The 17,751-nt window shown below is 45.5% G+C and overlaps 1 protein-coding gene and 1 pseudogene across 1 annotated transcript; one reads left to right on the top strand and one right to left on the bottom strand.

Moving 5' to 3' along the window:
- Positions 1-236: 236 nt before the first annotated feature.
- Positions 237-7,301, top strand: pepd (peptidase D). Its single transcript, XM_076047021.1, has 15 exons — positions 237-365; positions 1,516-1,699; positions 1,901-2,028; positions 2,487-2,550; positions 2,725-2,772; positions 2,868-2,929; positions 3,168-3,212; positions 3,370-3,445; positions 4,304-4,350; positions 4,490-4,558; positions 4,891-4,968; positions 5,060-5,208; positions 5,307-5,491; positions 6,270-6,461; positions 6,891-7,301. Exons 1-15 carry the CDS (start codon positions 349-351, stop codon positions 7,029-7,031), a joined length of 1,485 nt encoding a protein of 494 aa, XP_075903136.1. The 5' UTR covers positions 237-348; the 3' UTR covers positions 7,032-7,301.
- Positions 7,302-7,948: 647 nt separating this feature from the next.
- On the bottom strand, positions 7,949-17,419 carry LOC142902118 (xaa-Pro dipeptidase-like; annotated as a pseudogene).
- Between the last annotated feature and the right edge of the window lie 332 nt (positions 17,420-17,751).

The raw sequence follows: 17,751 nt of genomic DNA, 5'->3' as shown, positions 1-17,751 counted from the left end.
CAATTGTCAAGTCTGTAATATTTTATCCTATCAAATGCTGTATAGGTTAGTGCATCATTTTGCCTTTTAAATGGTGTGGTTTGACAGTTATAGTTGTTCCAGAAGAGTCACACAGTGGTTTCCCAGTCATACAGGACTTTACTGGATATTCCCTGAAGTCGTGGCCGCATGAACTCGGCCTTGTACGGCGCAGTCATTGTGCGTATGTATTTTGACCCAGTAAGGATGCTGTACCGAGATGACGTCTCCGCACATGCGCAGCACGTATTGGGTAACTCATGAGCTTCGAGAGCGTCCCGCACGTTCCCCCACAGTCGAGTCTGGTCTGGTCTGGTCGGGGACGTTGACATGGCTGCAGCACCACAGTGAGTTGACTTGTTTTCCCTTCCGACGGATCTCACGATGACGACAGGTCGTGTTTATTCCGTGCAGTGGCGGTCAGTGCAGCTCTCAAACTGACTTACTGTTAGCTTAGCTCCGCCAGGTGATCTGATTACACCGACGCTTTACAGGTGTTTCTCCGCTGCTCTGTGAACTCAGGTCGCTAAAGTTTTTTTTGTTTTGTTTTGTTTTTTTAAACACTTGAGGGCCTCGTATGACAAAGTTTATTTTTAATTGCCGCCTTTCTTGGTCAAGTCTCAAGTTGAAATCTCTCGCTGTTCGTGTTCTTCAAGTTCTTGCAGCTTAATGTTTTAACACGTACTAGCTGGCCTGAACAAAACTGCATCCCAGAATCGCAACTTTGCGTGATAGTTTATAAATGTGGCTGTGTTAAAATGGTGTAACTGGGCCAAAATAAATAAATAAAAAAAATAAATAAAAATGGGTGTTGACTGAAAGCTGATGCAGCGCTTTCTCTCTCCGCTCCCTCGACATGATGAAACTTCCTTGGCATGGATTCTTCTCAGCCCTTTAATAAAAGCAACAATCTGCTGAAGTAAGCATCCGATCCTGGGCAATCTGCAGCAATAAGACAAGGACGATGCACTTTGTGACATGATGTAACACCCAGTGTACCATCTCAAAGGCCGTCCTCTGAAACAATAACACATCCTCATCTCGCCGAAGGCCCCTAAAAAGACTTCCCGTCCCGAGTTACCTGCAGAAGAGTTGAACTTTGGTGTCAGACTTTAGATGGGAGTGTTATCAGTGAAGACATCGCACAGTTCAACAAGGAGTCCAGGCAGTTAAAGGATGTTTGTGTGGTCTTATCATAGCTGCAACCCTGCAATATTTTTCTGACTGATCAGTTCAAGAACTTCAACTGCAAATTGTCTCAAAAACATGACAGCTGAGTTTGCCTTAAAATTGTGCATTGATATCAGAAATAAAAAATCCCCACCCCTTCACGAAGTCTATATGCTTTATGTAGGGCTGGACTGTAAATAAGAAAGTTGTCCAGGTGAAGAGCTGGCCATGCTTCGGCCAAATGGAGCTTTTGCCTTGAGTGTCTTGCGAGCTGCGCTGAAGTTACGCTCATGTGGAGTCCACCCTGTCTCCTTTTATTCCTTCCAGAGCCGTCTACTGGCTGGGCAATGACACCCTCAGGGTGTCCGCAGCCCTGTTTGCAGAGAACCGGCGGCGGCTCTGCGCTGGGCTGAAGGCCAACGATGGATTGGTGCCACAGTCGGTGGTGGTGCTGCAGGGAGGCGAGCAGAAGCAAAGATACTGCACGGACACAGACGTGGTCTTCAGGCAGGTGGGTTGAGTCTGGGATCAGTGCAGAACTGAGCCCACAGACCTGGCATGTATTCATCATCGCTCCAATTCTCAGTGCTGGGCTCTCTGTGGAGGCGCCTCACTATTTAATTTTTTTTGTTGCCTATAAAGAGTGTGATTTGTCGTTACATTGCCGCTCGTCTTCATATCACAACCATGGTCGTCTTTTCTTAACTGGCAGGAGTCCTTCTTCCACTGGGCCTTTGGAGTAACCGAGCCAGATTGTTATGGAGCCATCGACGTGGAATGTGGGAAATCCCTCCTGTTTGTTCCCAAACTGCCTGAAAGCTACGCTACTTGGATGGGAGAGTGAGTCACTCCGATCCTCGGAAAGCTGTTTACACACAGACTGTGGCCACTCGGGCGTCGTTGCGAGTCCTCAGACTCAGAAAGCTGAGTTTAGGGGGATTCAAGTGATGTCGATGATCACTGTGTTATCATTTACAAGCAGATGCTTGCCCTCCTCAAGTGAAGGACCCGAAACAATGTTTTGCTGTGCCTAATATTTTGTGTGTCTAGTTCAGAATTTTTGGAGGGAAATATAATTGTGTAGGTTTGTTTTGTTTTTTTTCAATTGCTTTGGATTGACCTTGAGGCCCTCAGGTCAAGCAACACCTTCGGCACGTTGATGATCAGTCATCATTGGCTATTATACTGCTGGCAATGTTGACTTCATGAGTGGATACCATGTTTGGGATGATCTGCTGATCAGAAGCGTCTCTCAACCTTTTATGTGCATCCCTTCTGTGTCTTGGTCACAATGGCAGGATCTTCCCCAGAGAGCACTTCAAGGCCAAGTATGCTGTTGACGAGGTGCACTACACCTGTGATGTAAGTCTGACAGACTGAGAAAGCCAGGTTCAGTCCGCTACTGATCATTGACAAGCCGGCGAGACGTTCATTCAAGACCTGTTTCAAAAGTGATTTCTAACCTGTGTGTGTGTGTGTGTGTGTGTGTGTGTGTGTGTGTGTGTGTGTGTGTGTGTGTGTGTGTGTGTGTTTCAGATCGCCGATGTCCTGTCACGCCAGAGTCCAGCAGTGCTCCTCACACTGGTGCGTTGTTGCCATGTCACTGTATTAAATACCGCAGCGATCCCTGAAGGTGACTTTGTAACCTGTGTCTTTTATTTACCCCCCCCCCTCTCCAGCGAGGACTGAACACTGACAGTAACAGCACCACACGTGAGGCCTCCTTCGAAGGAATTAGCAAGTATGTTGTAAATAAATGGCACTGACATCAGAACAAAGATCAGGTTCAGTCAAAGGACTTCATCACCAACTTCATGTCAGTCACGAAACGTAGTCTGAACTAAATGTGTGGGCATCCAATTGAGAATAGCGTAAAATAATTCTGGCTCAGTTATCTTGTAGAAGGTCGTCACTTCCAATGGTCCAAAAAATGTTATAAATTACCTCTTTTAAATTTTTCCCTCTTTTTTTTTTGTCAGCTTTGAAGTGAACAACGTTCTTCTCCACCCCATCATTGTGGAATGGTAAGTGGTCAGTCACTGTGTGACGGCTCTGTTGTTGCCTCTGTGAAAAAGATGAACAACCCAACAACAGTGTTTGGCTTTGAATTTCCTTGCTGTGCACCAACAAACTACGGCTGTAGCAGAATGAGAGACTCTGTCTGTTGTTTGTGTCCACCAGTCGTCTGGCCAAGACCGACATGGAGCTGGAGGTCCTGCGCTACACCAACAGGGTTTCCAGTGATGCCCACAAAATGGTACAAAATTTTTTTTCTTCCCCAGTGGCCACTCGAGGTACTGCAACAAATAAATCCCATGGGCCCAAAAAGCATTTTTTTTTCCCCCATAGACCACAATACAAAAATAAAGGCCTGTGAAACGGCTGACAGGACGACTGTGACCTGAAACGTGATTCATAGCAAATCTTTCCATTTTTCATTTTTCAGTTATGATCTTTTAGTTGTTTCAAAAATGGCCAGAAAGTCATCAGAAAAGAGTTTATTCCCAACGTGCTGCTGTGTCTGCGCTCGTTCTGATTGGCTGTGTCCTGACATGGCTTTAAGTAACTCATTCTGAAGGGCCAAATAGATCATGTGAGTTACAGAGGCACGATGGGTAGTGACACTACTGCTCATGCTCTATGGCGCCCATTCATGCGGAAGTCAAAACCTTTGTCATCGTCAACAGAAAGCAACAAAGACGCGAACGGACGGAAACCTGCAGCTCGGCATCAAATCCTCAAGCAGCGAATTACTGAGTTTTAGGAGTTACCCAAAGGATTTAAGACGTCAGGAGGCCTTAAACACCATAAACTGCCTCAGTGTTCTCCATTCAATCTTCACCCAGCTGCTTTGAAGGCGGCAGGTAACAGAGCTGTCGCTTTGAACCAGTATTTCACCACGAGCTGCACAGGTGCTCTTATCTTCCCTCTGGATGGAAATACTGACCACGAGCCTTCAGTCTGTCCACCCTCCATTGTCCACATATGGCAGCAGACCCCAATTGCATAGACAACTCACCCAAAGACACTGTATGTCTTTGGGTGGTCTAGAAAGAGAAAGTTCTGTCCTCTGTGCCAAGCTAATCACTGCTTACTCGTGTTTCATTGTCTGCAGGTCATGAAGAGTGTTAGGCCCGGACAGAAAGAGTATGAGATGGAGAGGTAAGAGGTGCAGCTGGCTGTGTTGCTTCAGTTCACTCCTGCGACCTTGAAGGCTCCACAAGCAAGAGTATTATTATTATTTTTTTTTTCCAGTTAAATTCACCATGAAGGTTTTCTTGTTGTTTGTGTCCCTGTCCAGCCTGTTCCAGCACTACTGCTACAATAAAGGAGGGATGCGCCACACCTCATACACCTGCATCTGTGGAACGTAGGAAGCTATCATTTTACTCATTTATTTTTATGTTTGTTTTTCAAGGCTATCCGTCTTTATGATTGCTTTTCATGAATTTTACATCAATGTTATATATATATATTTTTTTGCTTTTGAAAGCACATCTTCAACATTTAATGGCATTTATTAATAAATGGCACATTTCTATGTAAGAACATTGAATTTCTATCTTTTCTGTTTCTTTATTTCTCATCGATTATGTCAGCAGCGTCATGAGAAAATGTATTTGTGTCGAACCTCAGCAGTCCATTCACAGTTTAACCTTGTAAATAAATAATTTATTTTCTTTGTCCTCTGCTGAACAACAGCGGCAATAACTCGTCAGTCCTCCACTACGGCCACGCTGGAGCACCCAATGACAAGACCATCATGGACGGAGACATGTGGTTCGTATCCCTCTGTGATGCTTCAGGTTTGGCTCACAGCTCATCACTTTGGCTCTGCTCAACCTGTGTTTCATGTGTTTGTCCCCCGCAGTCTGTTTGACATGGGTGGAGAGTATTACTGCTACTCCTCAGACATCACCTGCTCCTTCCCAGCCAACGGCAAGTTCAGCCCAGACCAGAGGGCCATCTATGAGGCCGTGCTCAAGTCCTCCCGCACTGTCATGGCTGCAATCAGACCAGGTGCTTCTACTCTTAACTGCTCTCATATATGAGAACCACACTGGACCTTTTGAGGCTTGTGGCCAGTCATAACTGTGAGTGACATTTGCTGACCAAAGGTGTGAAATGGACTGACATGCACCGCCTGGCTGACCGGGTTCACCTGGAGGAGCTGGTGAAGATGGGCCTCCTGACAGGCAGCGTGGAGGACATGATGAACGTCCACCTGGGCTCCGTCTTCATGCCGCACGGCCTGGGACACCTGCTGGGCATCGACGTGCACGACGTGGGAGGATACCCTGAGGTGAGGCACAGCCAGCGGACTGGAACCATGACGCTGCACTCGCAGTCACACACTGCAGACGCTGGAGACAAACATTGACGCGTCATCAATAATGGAGGATCCCTGCATGAAGTGAGAGCGGAACAGAAAGAGGCCCTGCTGCAGGAAGAGGTTGAGAGTGAGGGCAGCAGGGAGAGGAAGCTGAGAGGTTGTTCTCATCGGTCAGCTGCTGCTGCTGCTGCTGCTGCTGCTGCTGCTGCTGCTGCTGCTGGGGTTCTTGGTCATGTGCAGTCGTAGACTTGTGGTGGCTGAATAGGGAAGAAGGTCAGCTGGGACTGCGTAGCAGCAGCAGCAGGAGGGGGAGGAGTCAGTGTTGCAAAGAGTGCAGGCAGGATTCTGATGTGAAGACATGACTGACTGACTTTGTGGTTAACTGACAGATACTGGTTGCTTGGGAGCAAAAAGGAGCAGCAAACATACTGACAGAATTCATTACTAAACACACAATGGGCCAAAAGATTTTTCTCAGCTGTCGTGTGTTTGGCAAGTATTAGTTCTGGACTTATAGACGAGGCAAAGGACTTTGATTTAAAGTTTATTTATTTATTTAACGCAAGTTTGTGAAGAACTTCTAAAGCTTTGCTCGGATCGTTGGGTGGTTTATGTTGCATAAAGGAAAACATCATCCAACACGATAAACCTCAGTCATCACAAGATGAAAAAAAAATTTAGTTCCCATCAAAAATGCACTTGAACAAAGATCCCTGATGTGGCTAAAGCAAAGTGTGCCCCTGTGCAGGGTGTGGAGCGCAGTGATGAACCTGGCCTGAAGAGCCTTCGCATGGGCCGCCTGGTGCAGGAGAGGATGGTCCTCACCGTGGAGCCGGGCATCTACTTCATCAACCACCTGCTGGACCAGGCGCTGGCCAACCCTGCACAGAGCTGCTTCATCAACAACCAAGTGCTGGCTCGCCTGCGAGGCTTCGGAGGGGTGAGTGTGACACCAAGCTGGACGTGCTTGAGGCGGTTGGATTGGATATCGGCATCAAAGGCAAAGTGAAGCCCAGAGGGAAAAAAAACGGTCTCAACTAATTTAAGGAATAATTTTTTGAGTATTAAGCCTGAAAAAGGTTGAGAATTGGTAAAGAATTGGTCGCTGTTTGTGGAGCTTTTGGGAAATAAAAGAGACTAGTGTAATTATACCTCACAGTTTTTTTTTTTCTCGTGTGCAACCTTTTCTCATAAAGATGGCATTTTGCTCTTTTTGATAAATGTTCCAGTTTTTCCCCTTATTCCATTGACATTTTTTTTTCCCCTGTACCGTTTGCTTTTGCTTTCAACTCCTCCCTTCCCGATGACGCCGTATGGATGCAACCTGTTTGTACGACCCCATTGAAACATTGTTCTTGGGGGGGCACAGGTTCGCATCGAAGACAACATCGCGGTGACTGCGGAGGGGATGGACCTGCTGACCTGCGTCCCTCGCACCGTGGAGGAGATCGAAGCCTTCATGGCCGACTCTGCCAAACCCTTCAGTCCGGCCGTCAGCGCGTCGCAGTGAAGCTGCGCCGAGTCCTTCACCTGCACCAACCGACGGATGCACCCAACGCCAAGAACAAATGCTGATCAAACAAGAGGAAATGGCAAAACCTATCACGCATCATGAAACATTAATAGTGAAAAAGTCTGGCTTCTTTTTTTTTCTTTTTTTTATAAAGTTGTAATGAAAACAAGTTCTGCTCACAATTTATATTCTCTTGCCTTCTATTCTGTATTGCTTAATTTATATCGCAAATGTGAAATCAAATAAAAATGTTGATTTGCAACAGTTTGTACTTTTCCTCTAAATTGTAATTTAGTTTTTTTTTTTTTTTTTTGGTGTTGAGTTTTTCAGTCTTCATAAATCTGTCAAGTCTGAGAACAGTCACTCTTGTGGGAGCAATTGCGTTGATTTGGGGTCATTTTTGTATGTAGTAGTTATTGAAATATTCCACTTTACATAATTGTCAATACTTTTGAAGCGAAGCCAAACCGTTTCTGCTTCACGAAAGCCAAATGATGATCTTCATTATGTTGACGCGTCAGTTTCCAACCAGCACGGCACGCTGAGTTCCCTGTTGAGATGACCCGCGCACACGGGTTCGTGCACACTTTTAAGCAGCTGACAAGTGGTTGCGCAAGAAATGATGACGCAACGTTGGGAATTAAAAGCAGAAGGGGGTTCTTAAGCCGAGGAACGCTGATTCTACGAGGCGGTTTTAACGACATATATAAAAACCAAAGCGGAACAAAAATGTTTCGTCCACGTTCCACACACGTTTAAAAGAAATACAGTGCCATCTAGTGATCAATAACTGTCAGTGCAGGTTTCGATCGTTGCCGTTCCTTCCAGCTCCTCCCGTCTCAACCTTCTGGTTTCTGTAATAATTACAGACTTTCCGGGTTGGAGACTGAGCAGTTTAAATCGCTGTTATTCCTTCACGTAATCTCCGAGGTTTTGCTGCTGATGACGGGGCTGAAGGACTCCGCTGACTCTGCCACGAGAGCTTCGATCTCCTCCACAGTGCGAGGGACGCCAATCAGAACCTCGATTCCATCAGCCGTCACTGCAACGTTGATTCTTGAAGAGCCACACGTGATGTTTAGGCGTCTGTCTGCCTTTGCTTTAGAGTCTGACGGGTTGCTGCTGCTTTCACAAATTTTCACCACTAAAGCCCCAACATGAACTTTAATAACCTTATCAATAATTAGTAAAAAAAAAATTAATTGTTTTTACACTTTTGGTGCAGTAATTTTAAATTTTACTTGTTATCTGCAAAAACCTCCCAGCGAGACTTTAAACCAATTAATTATTGCCGGTTGCATAAAAAGAAAAAACATTTCAGTATTTAATCTTTACAGTATTTTCTCTCACTTTTACGCCCTTTGATGCTGAAATCCAACCATCGCAACCACACCCAGCTTGGTGTCACACTCGCCCCTCCGAAGCCTCGCAGGCGAGCCAGCACTTGGTTGTTGGTGAAGCAGCTCTGTGCAGGGTTGGCCAGCGCCTGGTCCAGCAGGTGGTTGATGAAGTAGATGCCCGGCTCCACGGTGAGGACCATCCTCTCCTGCACCAGGCGGCCCATCAGGAGAAAGTCCAGACCGGGCTCGTTGATGCGCTCCACACCCTGCACACATACACTTTGTTGAAACGATGGCTTTGGAGAGGAAACTTACTGTAGTGTTGATGAGAATACTGAAAAAATATTTCCTCATGTTACTGAAGATGCATCCTGTGTTAAACGTATGCATTCGATGACACTTGCACAGCAGCAGTTCTGAAAAATGATACATTTCTTCCAGCAAGAAGTGAACTCGTACTTTATTTTTGTTTGAGATACATCTGAGTCATACTGTACTGTATCCTATTCAGCCACCACAAGTCTGCGACTGCACATGACCAAGAACCCCAGCAGCAGCAGCAGCAGCAGCAGCAGCAGCAGCAGCAGCAGCAGCTGACCGATGAGAACAACCTCTCAGCTTCCTCTCCCTGCTGCCCTCACTCTCAACCTCTTCCTGCAGCAGGGCCTCTTTCTGTTCCGCTCTCACTTCATGCAGGGATCCTCCATTATTGATGACGCGTCAATGTTTGTCTCCAGCGTCTGCAGCGTGTGACTGCGTGTGCAGCGTCGTGGTTCCAGTCCGCTGGCTGTGCCTCACCTCAGGGTATCCTCCCACGTCGTGCACGTCGATGCCCAGCAGGTGTCCCAGGCCGTGCGGCATGAAGACGGAGCCCAGGTGGACGTTCATCATGTCCTCCACGCTGCCTGTCAGGAGGCCCATCTTCACCAGCTCCTCCAGGTGAACCCGGTCAGCCAGGCGGTGCATGTCAGTCCATTTCACACCTTGGTCAGCACATGTCACTCACAGTTATGACTGGCCACAAGCCTCAAAAGGTCCAGTGTGGTTCTCATACATGAGAGCAGTTAAGAGTAGAAGCACCTGGTCTGATTGCAGCCATGACAGTGCGGGAGGACTTGAGCACGGCCTCATAGATGGCCCTCTGGTCTGGGCTGAACTTGCCGTTGGCTGGGAAGGAGCAGGTGATGTCTGAGGAGTAGCAGTAATACTCTCCACCCATGTCAAACAGACTGCGCAGGTTCAGCCACAGCAGATGTCAGGCAGTGTGGTTCTGATCTACTGCAGCTGCTGGAAACCACTCACCAAATGTCTCCGTCCATGATGCCCTCGTCATCGGGCGCTCCAGCGTGGCCGCAGTAGATGATAGAGGAGTTATGGCCACTGATGAGCAACAACGGATCATTTCATTCATCGGTGGGCTGATAGAGTGCAAGCAAACGGATTCAAATCTTTGCTGCGTGCCGGTAATCTGCCCATTGTGATGTCACGTAGGGCCTCTGGACAATCAAGACTGACCAGAGAGACGCCTCCTGGTCACCTATTGTCTCCCTGAATTCTTGAAGGTGCTTCTAAACAGAGTGCTAAATATGCTTTGTTCTGGCAGTGCACTTTCTTTTTGCCTAATAAGTAATCTGGGACACAGGGAACAGTATAGGTCTAAAAATAGGTATAACCTGGGAACTTTAATAAGTCATGACATTTAAAACAGAAGGCCGGGGCATGATTAAAATAATCGTCTGATTCTAATTAACGCCTCGCCAATACATCACCCAGAACAATTCTTTCAAAAGACAGCCAGTAGGAGTTTTTCCTTTGATAAAAACATTTGATGCTGCAAGGTGATCGCTGCTGCATTGCACATCCAAAAGACTTCAAATGATGCTGTGCAGCAGCTAACCAGGTGTTTTTGCTTCAGATTTACTCTTAGCATTAAAAAAAAAAAAAACATAATCTGACAGTATGTTGTAATGAGATTTATACTACAAACTCCTAACTGTGAAGCTGCCTATTATGACACTAATGGACACACTCCTGTGCACTCCTGTCTCCTCTGCAGCAAGATTGCTTTGACACACAGGTTACCGCACACATGATGATTTTGCTGTCAGTCAGAAACAGGCAACGTGGGTCAAATCCTTACATTCTGGCGCATCCCTCCTTTGGTGTAGCAGTAGTGCTGGAATAAGCAAAAAACAAACAAACCAAAAAAACATGAAGGAAAACTGCAGAACTCACTGAACAAGTCAAGGCTGCTCACTGGCCTCCACCTGATTTGGTGCTTTTTTTTTTATGATTTCTTGTTTTTTTGCACAAACTCTTTAATCATGTGGTGCAGTCGGGAACATCAAACTTGCAGGACCATTCAGCGATATCACAGCCCTGTAGGAAATGAGGAGTCTGCATTTTTCTCATCTCTTCATACGCAGCTACGGCAAAGTTGCCCAAATGAAGACCTGATGCAACCTGATGGCTTCCACTCTTCTGAGTCTGAGCGTAAAGTGTTTTTATCCCTCGAAAATACATCAGCCAAAAAAAAAAAAAAAATAGAGAAGCATATGCACTCAGGGAAGTGGGCCCAGTGTGAAGTCCTTGACATGGTAAAAACACATTTTGGTTGTCACTTAATAAATGATACGTAACAATGATAAACACATTATCATGTCGTTGCTGGCAAGATTATAGTTCTTATAGATTATAGATTATAGAAATATTAGTTCCCAAAACACAGCCGAGCAAACACAAGGTTTAGTAACAGGAAGCAGCCTCCTGCTCACCTCTCCATCTCATGTTCTTTTTGTCCCGGCTTGATGTGTTTCATTACCTGCAAGGAAAGCACAGGGTCGCTTCACACAGGAAAGGAACAAACAACAGCGCAGTGCTGAGTCTAGACTTCATTAAAACATTTAAAAAAAAAAAAAAAAAAGCACTATTGCATTTGCCATACCACACCTCTGCTTGTATGCTTTTGAGTTTGTATTCACATTTGATTATTTGGGTGAATGTATTGGACTTCATCGGCTAGAAAAAGAACTTAATGTTCATGACAATAAGTCTGAAGCGATGGCATAAATCATAGCAAACATCTGAGACGCTTGAACGTCTGAGAGGTGTGAGCCATGATCTCGGGTAGTCGTACCGTAAGGTTCGTACCATTTTGTGGCCTTCACTGGAAAACCCTGTCGGTGTAGCGCAGGACCTCCAGCTCCATGTCAGTCTTGATCAGAAAAATAGAAAAACACCATGACAAACTGTCTCTGGCCATCAGGTAAGTGGCGACAAGCGCTAATGTCAACTGTGAGATGTTTCAGAGCCAAACTGCACAGAGATGTCATATGATAACAAACCAATAGTCAGTGTGTCAGCATTTAAAGTGATCTTTTGACATGAGGTTAATGAGAACATGGGTTCTTTATTTTACACTGACGTAGTAGGTGGTATACACAGGGTGCGAGGTGAAGGAGACTCTGAGGTTTGATCAGAACAGGATTGACATCAACATCGACTTCAATATGCTTTCTATCATATCGATGTTGTCCATTAGGTCTTCAATGAGAAAAGAAATGTATAAGATACCAAAGGCCAATAATTAATAGTTCATTTGAAATCATTTTGTTGTTAAACAATTGTCTGTATAAACTCAGTGCTTTTCTTGTCGTGGCTGACACACAGGTGGGAAATCTGTGGCTGCACCGAACCGAGTCAATACTTTGAGGTTTGCTTTCAGCATTTCTATCAATGCAAAAAAAATAATAATAGAGGAACAGCAGGACGCAAACACGCAAACAAAAGCCGTATGACGTGGAAGTGCAGGAACATGAGCGACATGGATGGGGAGCCAGGGGCTTGGAAAGGAGTCTCCCCCCCAGGAGGTGAGCCTGAGAGCATTCTTCTCATTTCAGAGAAATCGATTTGTCTGGCCAGCGCAAACTCTAATGCCAAGAACAAGTGAGCGGGCACGAAGTCCATTAAATCTGCACCGACTTGTTTCAGAGTTGAAGAGGAGAGAAAACAACAGGCTGCGTGTTTCACATTACAGACAATTTCCTGCCTGGGCAACTTGTAACTGGCGATGTGCGTCAGTTCCAAGTTGCAGAACGATGGCAGAAAGTTGAGCAGCACATTTACACCCTGTATCAAAATGCCATCTGTTTGTGGATAAGACATCCACACGAAGGAGGAAGACGAACGCACGCTGAGGCAACGTGGTCCAGCGCTTTAAAGACGCCATCAGGTCAGAACGTGCACAGAGCTGATTATTTTACATGTCATATAAAATTCTTCTTCTCTCTGTTCACTCCTGAATCACGCTCCAATGGTGAAACGTTATAAACAGAGGAGTGCATATTCGAAACCCTTCCACCTGCCTGGCAGGCAGCCTCCAGCTGTGCTGCGACCATACTGCCGGCACAGTTGCCATAGTGATGCCATAGTGAGCAGTGATGGGGATTCATCTCCAACAGAACACAGCCCTGATCTCACTGAGGAAGATGAGAACATCTTAAATATTCCCTGTGCAAACACAGCCAAGATTGGACCTTTTTCCTATCTGGATCATTGATCACAATACAGACAGTGCGTGTGTGTGTGCATAATATTGTCACTACTCACTGTTCCACCATCACCGGGTGTAAAAGAGTGCTGTCAACATGGAAACTGAAAGAAACAATGACACAGTGAAAGTAAAGCGATGAGTCAGACTGTTTTTCTATTTGCTCTCCTTTTTTTTTCTGTACGTGTAAAAGGCCTTGAAGTGTTCCTATCAGTGACAAACTTTCATTGAATTCTATTTGGAAATAATGGAGAATGCCTTGTTCAAATAAAATCCAAAGACAACCGATGAAAACAAGGCAAGCTCAAATTTGATTTTGACATCGTCACAGACTTCAGACTTTGTTGTTGTGCTCGTTCAGAAAATAATAAAAAAAAAAATCCCTTTCGATCCTCGTACAAATTCGATTTGTTTTTATTTGTAATTATGTGAAAGCAATGTGACACTAACTAGACTGAACATACCAGGCGATGGCATCAAATGAGGCATCACAGTGTCTGTGTTCTGCCCACGCTGCATTGTAGAGAAGAACACCACTTTTGAGTTTTTATGTTGAAATGAGTAAAACAGACCAGACTTTCTCAGTTCACTGTAAGGCTCTTTAAAATGAGACTTTTGAATAGACAGTAGTCGTGACATAATGAAGTTTGAAATGCACAATAAAGTTCAACCAATTGCATCGTCAGAACGTGACAAAATCTCAAAACCAAGTGAAAAAAAAAAAAAAGAACAATAGTGACTCAAATGAAAGTGCACTCGAATGATCTAAGACTGTAATAAAAGCTACATGAGGACAGAACCAGTTTGCAGGGTTTTGTGGCCGAAGTTTGGGGTGCAGTCAGGGCATGGAGGTAACCAGTGTGAGGAGGGCGGCTGGTCTCAGGTGTGACAGGACATCAGCAATCTGGAACATCACACACGGGGAGTCATTAGAGGAGTGAGACGCAGCACAGCGGCTCTGTTGTCCTTCTGCTCTCAGGCTGCAGAGGAAAGGTCACTCTGCCAGATGCCTTTGTGCTTCTGCACGGCACACTGGGCTGCATGGCAAAAAGTCACATCACCTTCACACAAATGACTTCTCCACAGCCTAAATGTCAGATACAGACCTCCGATTCACACTTTTTTTTTTTTTTTTTTCTATGAACACTGCTTTAATTATCTCTGGCAAAGAAAGCCTGACCAGCAGCCCAAGATGAGCCAAGATATCTGTTGACTGGAACATCAGGATGGAAAATCTAGTTATCGAGTGTTGAAGAGCACCATCGCATGAAAATGTTCATATTTTTCTCTGCTGCCTGATACCTCACTTAAAGTCATGAAATCCAGAGCAGACCCGCATTCTCCACGTCTGCTGGTGGCACAACTGGACTGTTTTATTGAAAGTGCACCCATTAGATACACACGTTTATATAGAAATTATATCATCTCGTGGCAACGCCCATCTCCTCATGTACTGCAAAAACATCTTTAAAGCACTTTGGTTCACGCACGCAAAGAGGAATGACTGCAAACTGTTGGCAACAGGTCTGTGGTGATTTCACAATGTGTTGTGTAACGTGTTGTTTTATTGTGTAGTTTCTCTTAGTCGTTGTCGAGTCACAAACACACTCCAGCAGGAATACACAGTCTAATGCCTCTCTGACAATTATTGGAAGACGTATGTTTTTAAAAAATATATATATTTTGGGAGTGAATAACATGGAAATGTTTTGACGCGTGGTTTAGTAAAGACAGTAATTCACTGTTTCTCTCTTCCTTGGCCCACGCTGATCTTTATCCTGTCTCACAACCTCCATGCTCACCTCGTTTTTTTTTTCTTCCCTGGGCTGATTGACACACCTGCTACACACCTGTAGCTCATCCCCTGCAATCAGCTGCAGCTCTCTGAAGCTCCAACTCAGCACTCAGTCACTCTTTGCCACAAAGAGTGTTTGCACACATGCAAGCCTTTCCAGCACTGATCTCCGGACTGATTCCCTGTTGCCGACCCAGTTTGTCCCTGTGCCTGCCTGCCTGCCTGCCTGCCTGCCTGCCTGCCTGCCTGCCTGGCCCCTGGACTGATCACCTGGTTGCGACTCGTTCTGGCATTCATTCCGTCTCTGCGTCGTCTGATCCCTGGAATTCCGATCCCTCGCCTGACCCGGCCTTGGTCTCAGCCTGTTCTCCTGGTTCTGATTGTGGTGAGTAGCATCTGCAACCAAGCGTCGGCGTTGTGCTGCTGTTTCCCACCCGGGTCCTGCCCCGTCTGCAGCCGCGTGACATCCTGTTTCCATCCTGTCCTCAAGATGCATTTCATTCTATCAATTTTCTTCTGGCTCTTGCAAGAAAACACTTTTTAATGGACTTTCAAAAAATGCTTTTCTCCAGATGTTTGTTTTCGAGTGCCCACTGCCAGCTCATTTGTTTATTGTTCCATTTAATATTTCAACATTTCAGCGGCTGATTTAGAACCAATAATGTGTTGTTGCACTGTAAATTCCAAATTTCTAGGACACACTGTGTCTCTGCTGACATCATCATCATCATCATCATTAGTAAATAATGAACTGTGAATTTTGGGTCAACAACTGTACTCCTATCTGATGTGCTAAAACCCACCCTCAGAATACCTAAAATTAAAATAATGTCAGTGGGACGTCGTCCATAAATGACTCAAATATTCATCTGCAGAAACAAATAACTTGGCCAATCATTAAATTAGTAAGTGTTGGTTGATGCAAATGTTTGCCCCTTTCAATAAGCTATATAAAACAGAACATTAATGATACTTAAAGGTGGCTTCCTAAACAACCGTGTGACTGCATGTGTGGACCTGGATGGTCGAGTCTGTTTTCCCAGTAAGAGATGGACGACCTCCACCTTTGAAAACACATGCACATGCACGGATAAACTAAACTGGTCTGCTGTAAATTCACATTTCAATGATTAAATGTGGGCACACTCACACACTGGAAACCAAAAGATTCAGAACATTCTTTTTGGTGTGGGAAGAAAATGATTCGCAGATGAAGTCAAAAAGTCAAGACAAGAGATGTTCTGCAGGGAACTGAACAGAACATTCATTTCACATCAGAAAAAGATTTCTGTCTTTAGTAAAGCTCTTGTGGAATGAAATGAAAAGATCGTACGTGAATGTTTTCTACTATTTGCTGGTTTGGTGTCCTTGGTTTAACTGGGAGGTTTACCTCCGTCCTTCCTTCTAGTCCTGGTGTGGAGCTCTGACAGCAGCTGATAATGACTGCACACTGTGCACGCGGCTCTTTGAAGACTTGCTTTACTCACTTTCCCATCCCCAAGTAGTGTAGCTTTCAGCCAGTTTGGGAACAAAAAGAATGGATTTCCCAGAGTCCACATCAATGGCAGCGTAACCCTTTGGTTCAATCACTCCAAACGGCCATTGGAAGAAAGCCTCTGCAGGAGGAATGAAGGAGTTTGTGAGGATAAGTTGGCAAATTCTCCTTGAATCGTTGTCCCAGGGAACGAAGTTGTCCTGTCAGGCTGAAGTTAATATGGAACAAAAACACTTTTAAATACAGTCAGTGATTGTGTTGGTGACTTCAGTCATGCAGTGGGTGACTGGGTCAGTGCCACTTTTGCTTCAACATCTCTCCATTCTTTGTTGTATCGTCCGAACATTTCTTGAAATTTCATTCATCATTTCCGTTCATAATAACTTTGTACATTTGCTGCCGTTCCATGATTTCAATGCCCCACAGCTGTCACCGGCGGTACTGCACAATATTCTTTCAGCAACGCTCTCCCTGTATAAATGGCATTTTAACGGCGCAATGCTGCTACAAGGTGCCGAGTGTTCTCATCGAACTCGAGAAGCTAAATTGGGGTCAAAGACGCACAGCACAGTTGGCAGAGAGAAGGCAGGGGCCAGTCGCGGCAGGGTGATTGAACCCACTGCTTGGCTTGGAGACCTCGAGCTGAAGGACCTCAGTCTTCTGCACTGACACCCCCCCCTCCCCCCGAACCCACCTGCCTGAAGACCACGTCTGTGTCTGTGCAGTATCTTTGCTTCTGCTCGCCTACCCTGCAGCACCACCACCGATTGTGGCATCAATCCATCTTTGGTCTTCGGCCCAGCGCAGAGCCGCCGGCGGTTCTCTGCAAACAGGGCTGCGGACAGCCTGAGGGTGTCATTACCCAGCCGGCAGACGGCTCTGGAAGGACAAAAAGTAGACAGGGCGACTCTACTGAAAGTTCTCATGCTGGCAAGCATGTCAAGGGTCAAGGCACACAACTGTTTTTTGAAATGAAGTGACGGTTATCTTAAAGAATATTGTAGTAGCTGAACAGCAAAAATTGCGGTATTGAATTTGAGAGCTGGTCTATCGCTGCGACTCAGCCACTAGTTATGTATTTTATCATTTAAATTTTTTTTTTTTGTGCAAAATGCAATGAGCCGCTCATTCAAAACCAAATCCACCTCTTGTTTGACAGTTGTTTTTCTGGCATACGTCAAGAAAACATGGCGTGTGGCACCTCATGGTCTTGTTCCTTCTGCACTGTGGCCTACTGGCATATCTGAAATGTTTCTGCTTGGAGGACAAAGGCAGACTGATGGGCGCTGGGCGTGGAGCCACTTCCCCTCTACACCGGGTGCCAGTTCCCCTGTGTCCCCCGCTTTATCTGAAGTGCCAGCTGTGAGTTGTGCTGATACAGTTGAACTGTTCTGCTTTGAACCCACCGCTGTTCTCCTGCTGGAGGTGGGAGATGTTGCGCTGGGGGGGGGTAAACCAGAGCACTAAAGAGCAGCGGTCTGAGACGGAATAAAAAATCGTTAGCAATAAATAAAGGCGTTAATAAAATATTACGATAA

Source organism: Nelusetta ayraudi, unplaced genomic scaffold (assembly GCF_046127955.1).
Source record: "Nelusetta ayraudi isolate G7.1 ecotype Tasmania unplaced genomic scaffold, CSIRO-AGI_Nayr_v1 ptg000005l, whole genome shotgun sequence".
Lineage (NCBI taxonomy): Eukaryota > Metazoa > Chordata > Actinopteri > Tetraodontiformes > Monacanthidae > Nelusetta > Nelusetta ayraudi.
The sequence above is the reverse complement of the archived record's forward strand: the minus strand, read 5'-3'. Positions and strand labels throughout refer to the sequence as shown.